Source organism: Schistocerca americana, chromosome 7, assembly GCF_021461395.2.
Source record: "Schistocerca americana isolate TAMUIC-IGC-003095 chromosome 7, iqSchAmer2.1, whole genome shotgun sequence".
Classification (NCBI taxonomy): Eukaryota; Metazoa; Arthropoda; class Insecta; order Orthoptera; family Acrididae; genus Schistocerca; species Schistocerca americana.
Window position 1 is genome coordinate 222029467 of NC_060125.1, and position 12071 is coordinate 222041537.

The following is a 12071-nucleotide window of genomic DNA, read 5'->3' on the forward strand; positions in this document are numbered from 1 at the left end:
ATGACGAGCTAACGAACAAAATTGAGCAAGACGCTACAGAAATGCAAGAAGTTGTATTATTTATTGTGAGTATGGCAAAAGTAAAGTAGACGACGGAAAAAGATTTCCATTGGCCGAGAAAGTTTTCTTGCCGACAACGACCGGGAGAGCAGTGTGCTGACGACATGTCCCTCCACATCCGCATCCAGAGACGCCTGTCGGCCGAGGATGACACGGCGGTGGGTCGGTACCGTTGGACCTTCCGAGGCCTGACTTAGAGGTAAGATCTCTTCAAGAAAATAATGCCCTGGATATTAAGGCATGATTCGTAAATAAAGAATAGGTTGCCATATTAAAGAATGACTCTTAATTAAAGAATAGGATGCCGTATTAAGGCATGATATGTAATTAAAGAATAGGGACACGACTGAATTTCTTCCTCACTGTAAGCATGACCTCCATCTCTAATGAACATGACGAAAGAAGAGTTAAATCGTAATATCCCTTCCTTTCCATTTATTTTGACGAGGACGCCACCTAACGAGCAGTATTCAAGAATCTATGGGTTTGTGAGCCACCCCTCTCATGGGCGCATTACATTTCTTCAAGATTCTTCCAGGGAACCTGTCTGGTATCTGTTTCTCCCGAAACTACTTTTAAGAGGTTACTGAAGCCCTACACGGCTGTTGCAGGTGTTCACGGTGTTCGTGCTGCCGCTGAATTCGTGCTGCAACCCGTTCCTGTACGCGATCCTGACGAAGCAGTTCAAGAAGGACTGCGTGCTCATCTGCAAGGCGATCGAGGAGTCGCGCGTGACGCGCGGCATCGGCCGCTGCCGCCACAGCTCCAACTTCAGCAACCGCCAGACGCCCGCCAACACCAACAGCCTCGCGGACCGCTCCTCCAGGGAGCAGCAGCAGCAGCAACAACAGCAACAGCTACATCACCAGCACCAGCAGATCGCCTGCGCCTGCGGAGGTAATCCAATCCACAGCAGGATCTCACTGCTGCTGTCAACTGCACTGCTCGCTATTATAATTGCAGCACCAGGAGGAACAGCAAACCCGAAAATTTATTTGTTGTATGTACACAGTGTAGCAGGAAAATTACATTATTTAATCTGCAAGTGGCCGTAACCCGGCTGGTTATTTAGTCGAACTGAACTTCCATGATAAATACACTACTGGCCATTAAAATTGCTACACGAAAAAAAAAATGCAGATGATAAACGGGTATTCATTGGACAAGTATGTATATTGTACTAGAACTGACATGTGATTACATTTTCACGCAATTTGTGTGCATAGATCCTGAGAAATCAGTACCCAGAACAACCACCTCTGGCCATAATAACGGCCTTGATACGCCTGGGCATTGAGTCAAACAGAGCTTGGATGGCGTGTACAGGTACAGCTGCCCATGCAGCTTCAACACGATACCACAGTTCATCAAGAGTAGTGACTGGCGTATTGTGACGAGCCAATTGCTCGGCCACCATTGATCAGACGTTTTCCATTGGTGAGAGATCTGGAGAATGTGCTGGCCAGGGCAGCAGTCGAACATTTTCTGTATCCAGAATGGCCCGTAAAGCACCTGAAACATGCGGTCGTGCATTATCCTGCTGAAATGTAGGGTTTCGCAGGGATCGAATAAAGTGTAGAGCCACGGGTCGTAACACATCTGAAATGTAACGTTCACTGTTCAAAGTGCTGTCAATGCGAACAAGAAGTGACCGAGACGTGTAACCAATGGCACCGCGATGACGCCAAACAGGGATGCGACCATCATGATGGTGTAAACAGAACCTGGATTCATCCGAAAAAAATGACGTTTTGCCATTCGTGCACCCAGGTTCGTCGTTGAGTACACCATCGCAGGCGCTCCTGTCTGTGATGCAGCGTCAAGGGTAACCGCAGCCATGGTCCCCGAGCTGATAGTCCATGCTGCTGCAAACGTCGTCGAACTGTTCGTGCAGATGGTGTTGACTCAGGGATCGAGATGTGGCTGCACGATCCGTTACAGCCATGCGGATAAGATGCCTTTCATCTCGACTGCTAGTGATACGAGGCCGTTGAAATCCAGCACTGCGTTCCGTATTGCCCTTCTGAACCAACTGATTCCATATTCTGCTAACTGTGATTGGTCTCGACCAATGCGAGCAGCAATGTCGCGATGCGATAAACCGCAATCGCGATAGGCTACAATCCGACCGTCGGAAACGTGATGGTACCCTTACACGAGGCATCGCCGGTCAACTGCTGTTTGTGTATGAGAAATCGGTTGGAAACTTTCCTCATGTCAACACCTTGTAGGTGTCGCCACCGGCGCCAACCTTGTATGAATGCTCTGAAAAGCTAATCATTTGCATATCACAGCATCTTCTTCCTGTCGGTTAAATTTCGCGTCTGTAGCACGTCGTATTCGTGGTGTATCAATTTTAATGGCCAGTAGTGTATGTGTACGTCTTCCCATGACATCTACCGTTTGTACCATGGTTTATCAATCGTATTGGCTGCCGAGTGATGGCATCCCAGTGTCCGGGAAACTCAGGACGAGACGTTTTCAGTGGGTGTGAGATATAGAAAACTTTTGCCCAGCGGAACAGTCGAATATCTCTTGAACCGATGTATCTCAGGAAGGCACTGTGAATATGCGGCCTTGCGTCACCTAGTTGAGAGATAACATCAGGGAATTGTCAAAGATGGAGCGCAACCACTGGCCTTGACATATCGGTACTGTATCGCCTGATGTTCAAATTACTGGCTCTGCGAAGCTTGTGTGATGGTGTTACACCGGGTCAGGCACGTTTTCTCTGGTGTTTGAGCAGATATTTGAAATTTCGATTTTGCATTGTGTAGCTAGTCAGCTCAAACGAACAGTACTCATCAAGTCTTTCATGCGGCGCCCAGTGTCAGCGGAAAGCGTCATCTTCTTTCCAATTACTAACAATATGACTTTTAAAGCGGAATTTGAAGTGGTCATTTGATAGAGTGGTCCCAGGTAAGTCTAGTGCGATATTTGTTTTGCCGATGTGTGTTAATAGGGACACTAAACGACGAAGAGTAACAAATAATCGAGCAGCGATAGCACCGCCTTGGTTTACAGTGTCTGTTACCGCCAGTCATGCAGTGCTACTGAATCGCTGCTGGATTTATTCTTGGTGTTTTGCTGTCCCCATCAATACGTACTTTAAAGCGGAGTATCGCACTAGACTACATTCATGCTCATAAATTAAGGATAATTGCAGAATGTAGTTCCACACAACGTGGCACTACACAAAACTGGCGCCAATAGCATAGGCACATGGGGAACACACACGACAGAGATCCGTAAGTCCAGGGTATTGGTGATAAGTTGAGAAAACCGTCCCGAAACACATGTGCTACAAAACGCCACTGTTTCCTGCGCATGTACCCCAGCTTCAATATGGGATATGATCACCATGCACACGTGCACAGGCCGCATAAGGGGTTGGCATATTCTGGATCAGGTGGTCGAGCAGCTGCTGGGGTACAGCCTCCCATTCTTGCCCTAGTGCCTATCGGAGCTCCTGAAGTGTCCTAGGGGTTTGAAGACGTGCAGCGATACGTCGATCTGGAGAACAGGCAGGCCGCTCCATTCGCCTGATATCTTCTGTTTCAAGGTACTCCTCTACGATGGCAGCTCAGTGGGGCCGTACGTTATCATCCATCAGGAGGAAGGTGGGACCCACTGCACCCCTGAAAAGGTGGACATAATGGTACAAAATGACGCCCTGATGCATCTGACCTGTTACAGTTCCTCTGTCAAAGACATGCAACAATCATAGTCCCACCCCTAACTATCAAGCCATGACCTCCATACAGGACCCTTTCAAGGACATTAAGGGGTTGGTGTCGGGTTCCTGGTTCACGCCAGATGAAAACCCTGGACTCGTCCGTGAGCATAACCTGAGACCACTGTTTCAACGACCAAGTACTGTGTTCTTGACACCAGACGTTACGGGCTCTCCTGTGACCAGGTGTCAGTGGAATGCACCTTGTAGGTCTCTGGACGAATAAACCATGTTTGTTCTGTCTTCTGTAGACTGTATGTCTGGAGACAACTGCTCGAGTGGCTGCGGTAAAGTCCCGAGCAAGGCTACCTGCAGTACTCCGTGGGAGTCTGCGGGCACTGATGGTGAGATATCGGTCTTCTTGCGGTGTTGTACACTGTGGATATCAAGTACTGTAGCGCCTGGACACGTTTCCTGTCTTTTGGAATCGTTGCCATAATCTTGAGATCATACTTTGTGGCACACAGAGGGCCCATGCTACGACCTGCTGTGTTTGACCATCCTCCAGTCGCCCTAGTATTTTACCCTTCATAACGCCATCAATATGTGTTCTCTGAGCCATTTTCAACACACAGTAACCATTAGCTCGTCTGAAAACGTCCGCACACTTACTCGCTGCACCGTACTCTGACATGCACCAACACACCTCTGCGTATGTGGACTGCTGCCAGCGCCACCGTTCGATGACTGCAGGTCAAATGCACTGCATGGTTATACACCGAGGTGATTTAAATCCGCAAACCGCCCACCAGAGCGTTGTTTCACCATGTACCAGCATTATCGTTAATTTATGAGCATGAGTGTAGTTTGGGACCGCTCTATCAGATGAACACATAAAATTCAGGATTAAAAATTATTTCGTCCGTGATGGGGAACAACCAGATGCTTTCTGTTGACACAAGGCGTCGCATGGAACATGTTATGAGCAGTATTTGTTTGGATCGCCTCTATCTCCAAACTGCAATAACGAAATCGAAGATATCTGCCGAAACGCCACAGAAAATGAGTCTGAAGAATTTTAGGAGAAACACCCGGTTACGCAATGTAATCTACACCATTAGGCCAGGTGCCGAGACACAGGGCTGAAAAAACGATATTCGCGTTCCAATGGTCTCGAGGTTTCCCGATATGCCACCGAATGCGATAGAGTACCGAATCTGCTTGAACAACCACGTCACATCTGGCTCGCGTGATGCAAGTGCATGGAATGGGCGAGTAACTACCAATTTGCCGCAACGACAAGCAACAAACTTTCTTAAAATCTGACTGTAAACGTGGGCGAAAATAACATTAAATCCTACCACTGTACAAACTCTTGTATTTGAAAAACACTGAAAAATTGTTCCCGTACAATAACGATATTTACGAATACATTTACACATTTACTCAGATATTTATGTAAAGTTAGCATTCAAAGGTGAAAAATTACTTGTTTGTGAAACCAATAAAATATTTTATTTGTTTTTGAGAAATTGTAGTGATTAACCAATTGGTTTACCAATGACCATGTCGATATTTGTTCACATAATTATTAGAATAACAGGTAAAATCATTACCAGCCTTTAATCAGCTAGGAAACAAGATCATGACATTAAGATGGGACAAGGGGAAAAAAATTAATCAAGAATTATATGGATAACTTACGAAATAAATCATACGAAATTTGCGGTATTTGCTATCGCGAGTATAAATTACAGCGGCAAGACCCGTTGGGAAGATAATATCAACAGACGCCAGTAAATCACGTAACTAGTGAAATATCGACAATATGAGCGACTCGTGATGCCGGAGTGGCCGAGCGGTTAAAGGCGCTACAGCCTGGAACCGCACGACCGCTGCGGTCGCAGGTTCGAATCCTGCCTCGGGCATGGGTGTGTGTGATGTCCTTAGGTTAGTTAGGTTTAAGTAGTTCTAAGTTCTAGGGGACTTATGACCACAGCAGTTGAGTCCCATAGTGTTAAATTTAAAAAAAAAAAAAAAAAAACGACTCGTGATTTCGATCTTCTATACACTTATTAGTTGCTGTTGTTACATATGACTTGCACTCTAGAAGATATTACATCCGTGACTTCCAGTTATTTTCATTTTTATAATCCACAGTCGTTGAAAAAAGCTAATACTCGTCGTCGTGATAGTACCAGAAGGAGTCGCTAGAGCGCAGATAAATCGGAAGATAGAGTAGTAAACAAGTTTTCTCGAGCTGCGTCGCAAGCTGATCATGCAGTACTGGGCGGGTTCACACGCAGCACTGCTGAGTCTGTATCACAATAACGAATGCAAGCTAGCAATGTAAGACGGCTTCAGAGGATACGTCTATCGTCATGCTGTACTCAGAAGCTCCACTCATCTTAAACGACAATGTGATGTCACTCTTGAATTTAATGGTCCTGACGCTGTCAGTCCATGTTTTGTAGATAATAGTCTTGCTCCGAACTTGCCCATTTTCTGACTCTAGGTAGGTCATGTGGCTGGTAGATCCTCCACGATTGTAATCATTAGGAGATGGTCGGAACCTGCATGGCGTTCAGTATGGTCCTCCCGAATCAAAAATTGCTCTCAGCACTATCGTACTTTACATCTGAGGTCATCAGTCCCCTAGACTTAGAACTACTTAAACTTAACTAACCCGAGGACATCACACACATCCCTTCCCGACGCAGGATTCGAACCTGCGACCGTAGCAGCCGCGTGGTTCCGGACTGAAGCACCTAGAACCGCTCGGCCACTCAAGCCGGCCCTCCCGAATCGGTTGCTTATTCGCAAGATAGTCGCGAGATTCCAACCGACGCGGGCAGGAATGTTGGAGAACAGACTACAGCCTTGAAAGGCCACATGTTGTTCGTTTCTTATACGGTCGTACGACAGTAAACAACTTTCAAATGGAATTTCTAAGTGAGAAGCCCGCTACGTAAGCTTTTCATTTCCACAGTAGGCAGACTGCGTACATACTGTGCACATTCATGCCGATTCGACGTTTGTTGCATGTCATTTTCGTGATATTACAATAATATTAATGCCCAGTGGTGTAAGTTCTGTGCATGCAGTAACCGTTTCGAACACGCACCTTTCTTCAGCAACTTAGCCAGCCTCGCGCTAACGGCTTCGTGGTGGTGTGTGGCAGGTATGAAAGGCGGCCGGGGACGATCTAGAGCGGGGGCGGCGGCGGCGGACGGGAGGCGCTCGTGGGCGGCGGCGCTGCTGATGCGGCTGTGGCGTCGCGACGCCGCCTCCGGGGGCGGCGGTGGAGGCGGAGGGCGACGCGGAGGCGGAGCTACGTCGCGCCCGGCGGCGGTGCACGGCAAGCGCAACGCGTCGCTGTCCTCCAGCGAGAACTTCAGGTACCCCGGCGCCGCGCCACCCCCGGAGGCTGCTGCCGCCGCCCTGCTCGCCGCCCGCCCCACGTAACGCCCAGCAGACTAACTCCGCATGCTCTCGCTTCCTTTCTCGTGCCGTGCCTTGCTCTGCTTTCCGCTGCACGCTGCCTGCTCTCCACACTGACTGCACCTATCACTACAGTTCTTCAGTGGTGACGCACCCTACACCTTCTATCCAGCTCGAAAATACAGAACTGTGCTACTCTAGTAATTGGGTACCCTTACACCACAAATGTTGTGTGCACAACCTCCCACCCCATCTCCCGCCCACACACGCACACACACATGTTGTTTTGACACACTTTAAACTAAATTTTAACGCATTGCGGGAAACCAAAGGTATATTTGGAAACGGAATTAATCTTCAGGAACAAGAAATAAAAATACGTTTGACAATTGCCGATGATACTGTAATTATACCAGGGACGGCAAAAGACTCAGAAGAGCAGCTGAATTCAATGGACAGTGTCTCGAAGAAAGATTATAAGAAAGCATCGCACATCCCCTTTTCTCACATGAGATCCTGTGGACTTTACATGAAGTGCTATAGACAGTTTCCATATTCCTAGCTTTCCATAAAGCTTATGTAACGATGCCACACTGCCGATTATTAACGAAAGTAAAAGCATACAGAATAGGTTCCCAGGTATGTGATTGACTTGAAGACTTCTTAAGTACGTGTCCTGTCCTGAACGGCGATTGTTCATCAGAGGAAAAGATATCGTCAGGTGCGCTCTAGGGAAGTGTGATAGGACCGCTGTTATTTTCTACATACATAAATGATCTGACGGAGAGAATAAGCAGCAGCTCGCGGCTGTTTGTTGATGATGATGCTATGTATGGGAAAGTGTCATCGTTGAGTGACTGTAAAAGACGACTTAGACCGTATTTATAGGTAATGTGATGAATGGCAGCTAACTCTAAATATAGAAAAGTGGAAGTTAGTGCAGGCGAGTAGGAAAAACATACCCCTATTGTTGTGGTACGGCATTAGTAATATCCTGCTTGAAACATTCACGTCGATTAAATATCTAAGCGTAACGTTGCAAAGCGATATGAAAAGGAACGAGCATCTAAGTACTGTAGTAGGAAAGGCGAATTGTCGTCTTCGATTTATTGGGAGAATTTTAGGAAAGTGTGGTTCATCTGTAAAGGAGACCGCGTATATTGTTGAGTACTGTTCGAGCGTTTGGGATCTGCACCAGCTCGGATTAAAGGAAGACATCGAAGTAGTTTAGAGGCGGGATGCTAGATTTGATACCGGTAGGTTCGGACACCATGCAAGAATTACGGAGATGCTTCGGGAACTCAAATGGAAATCACTGGAGGGAAAACAACGTTCTTTTGGAGGACCACTATTGAGAAAACTAAAAGAGCTGGCATTTGAAGGTGACTCCAGAACGATTCTACTGCCGCCAACGTACATTTCGCGTAAGGGCCATGAAAATAAGATTGGAGAAAATAGGGCTCATAAGGAGGCGTATAGACAGTTGGTTTTTCCTCAGTCTGTTTGCGAATGGAACAAGAAAGGAAATCGCTATTAGTGGTACAGGGTACTCACCGTCACGCACCATAGGGTGGCTTGCGTGTTCACTGTTGCAGTCCTCAAGCAACTGTAGCACGAGTTTTATCTCGCGACAGTAACAAATATCCTGTTTTAAGAAGTCTTCATCATTGGGGAAGACATCGAGCGTGAAGATGGCGTGCAATAATGTTCATGTTTCCCACAGCCGTCACGGCGCTTTCGATGACTGCAACAGGTACCATGCATTGGTAAATATCCCTTATAGTATCATAATGAAGCCGCTACCCAGCGTACATGCTGCATTGCATGATTCGAGCAGACTTTGGCCTTTCTGACAGCTAATCGAGACATGGCTATCGAAATGGCGTAACAAGAAAAGTGATTCATTATACAAGGAGACAAGTTTCCATTCTTCCTCAGACAGGTTTATTATCATTCCGTGCCCACTACAATCGCAACTGACGATAAAAACTGTGCGGTCAAATTAATCAGACCACATGTCAAAAGGTTTGAATAACCACCTTTTGTAGCATGGACTACCGCGAGACGTGAAGGAATAGTCGGTGAGGTTCTGTAAGGTACCGACAGGCAGATGGAGCCATATTGACAGCAATTCTGTAGCCAGCTGCACTAGGTTTCTCGACTGAGGATGCGTGTGAAAAGCCTGATCGAGGTCGTCCCATACATTCTGGGTAGGGTTTAAATCCAGAGTGTGTGGTTGTCAGTGCAGTACAGGGGAAAAACAAAACGCATGTAGGAGTGGACATTGTCGACATGGATAGATGCATACATGTGTTGATCCACAGTGCCTTGCAGGATGAGTAGATCATCCAGAGAATGTCAGGAAAACATTCCCCAGTCTGTAACTCTCACACCTTAGGCCTGGAGACTTCTGACGGGTGTTGCACGGTAGTTCCTTTCGTACGCTTCGCATAATGCACACATAGAAAGTTATTCCTCTAAAAAGACCACTTTTAGCCACTCAGTGGACGTCAACATGCGATACTGGGGTGTAAATTCCAGCCTTCGTGACCGATGAGCGCCAGTCACCATGGGTGCACAAACCAGGCACCTCCTCTGGAGGCCCATATTCGGCGACGTTCGTTGAATTCTCGTTGAGGAGACATTGTTGGTAGCCCGATGGTGCATCTCGATAGTCAGCTGCTCAACAGCTGCACGTTTATTCGCCCGTACGCATTTCCCCAGCCATTGTTCACTCCTGTCATCCATTGTCTTTAGTACACCCAGCCGATTTGCCTCCAGTTTTGGAAAGCGCCATTTTTCCATGCACCATATACTTTAACCACGGGGGCGCACGAACATTTTACAGACTTACCCGATTCGGAAATGCTTCCACCTTTGGCCTGAAAGCCGATGATCATGCCCTTCTGGACATGAGACAAAACATGCTGTTTCCAGTTCACGGCGAGGATGCGCTTTTCTCTCCCCCTCTCCCCGACACACTTTATATCTCCTGCATTCACTGCTAGTGCTTCTACCTGCCATCTGTGAATAGTTACAGCACTTTCATGTGGAACATAGGCAGTGGTCACATTACTGTGGGTTTACATGAGAATACATAGGACTCATCTGCCAAAGTTAAACAGTGCGTGCTGAACGTTATGCTCCAGAGCAGCACCCACATTGTATTTGATGTCAGATCTGTCACGGATCTCCACCTATCCTGCTTTACACAGCGATCAAGCTGCCGACATTCACTTTCTGTGACGACCTACTCCTGGTTTTATTGTCTTTCGACAACTTTTGTAGATACTCACGACAGTAGCACGTGAACAGCCAACTAGTTTTACTGTTTTCTAGATGCTCGTTCCCAGACGCCGAGACATAACAATCTGTCCACTGTCCCCATCGCTCATGTTAGCGAATTTCCGCATCTGCGACATATACTGTCGGCAGACGGATTCCCCATTCGCGCCACGTTCCCGCAACACTATAAGGCGATATTCAGTCTCGAGTTGGTCGGTAGTAATAATGTTTTCGATCCACAGTCTGTTTCCCCTGTGTGATAATGCTGGCACATAAATCGTACACTTGTTAACGATTGGCACCAACTTCATGAAACACAATGTTTATATACACCCCACGAATGTGACTGCTGCCGTTTTTCATTGTTTTTCCCTACTCAAGAGCATCATTAAATGTATGTTTCTGTGTAGGTCTGTCAGTTACACTTCTCAGTTTTTCTGCCTGTACAATTTTTTCTATTCTTTCAATATGTTATTACAGAATGCTTAATATCCGCATAGAATGTGTTTCCCCTCTGCTATTGCTCACCACCTACGGAAGTTTACTTCAGGGTATGTCTGTGATGTATGACTTGATTTGGTTTAGCTATTTTAAATGTTTTTCCTTGTCTTGATTGTTTATTGTTGTGAGTATTTGAGTGTTCTGAGAAACTGTAATACTAACTGTTGATTTTTAGGCTTACCAGGTGTTACAAATACCTCGTATGAAAATTGCTAGATGTTTGACCTACTGAAATGGACAAACATTGCATGTTAGTTGATATTTGTGTGTGAGTCACTCAGACATGGTTTGTTGACTGCTTTTGTGTTGTATTATTTGTGGAACTCTGTGTCTGTAATATGCTGCTTACTATATTGTCTGTTTTGTTGTTGTATATGAGTACATGGAAGATTATTTTGTATTATGTGTGTTATTGATCCCAGTGAGCCAGGTCACTCTTGTGCTATATTTTAGTAGATTATGTATGTATTGCCAATTTATCTGTTACCTATCTGCCTGTTAAGTGTGGCATAGGGATGGAAGAAGCTATCAGAAACCCCACTGTAAGCTTACTAAGGAAGCATATTTCATCTATGAAGGAGGTGTCTTACTAAACAGAGTTCAATCGATTTTATGGTACTTTGCGTCAGCATGAAGTCCTTAAATTGTGCCTGTGCTTTCTTTAGCCTCCTCCCCACTACGCATTCTATAATGGCTCATGGATTACAGGTATTATTTTTTTGAGACATCTGGCTTTTGACTGGTTTGATGCAGCCAACCACAACTAACTCTTCTGTGCCAACCTCTTGATCTCAGGTTATGACTGACACATAACGTCCACATTTACCTGTAGGATACATTTTATTGCAAATTATTTGAAGAATATTTGCAACATTCTTCTGTAGCACCATATCTCAGAAGCTTACATTCTCTTCTCTCTGCTCATTCACTACCATACAATGGCGTGCTCTAGAAGTAAGTTCTCAGTAATTTCTTTCTCTGATTAAGGCATATGTTTGATGTTTAAGAGACTTCTTTTAGGGAGGAATGCTTTCTTAGCCTATGCTTGTCTGCTTCTTATAACCTCTTTGATTTTGTGATGGGTATTTACTTACAAGGAAGCAGAAGTATT

General features: G+C 45.9%; 1 protein-coding gene and 1 non-coding gene across 2 annotated transcripts in view; both read left to right on the top strand.

The window, feature by feature from the left end:
* The window catches only part of LOC124622850 (lutropin-choriogonadotropic hormone receptor-like), a 410889-nt gene that overhangs the window by 373838 nt on the left and 24980 nt on the right, over positions 1-12071 (top strand). Inside the window, exons 17-19 of the mRNA XM_047148642.1 lie at positions 672-957; positions 6915-6973; positions 7067-7131. Coding sequence (XP_047004598.1) covers positions 672-957; positions 6915-6973; positions 7067-7131 — 410 coding nt within the window. The remainder of the gene's footprint in view (positions 1-671; positions 958-6914; positions 6974-7066; positions 7132-12071) is intronic.
* Positions 5578-5661, top strand: Trnas-gga. The gene is given in 2 exon segments: positions 5578-5617; positions 5627-5661. It is a non-coding gene; the product is annotated as a tRNA-Ser (tRNA).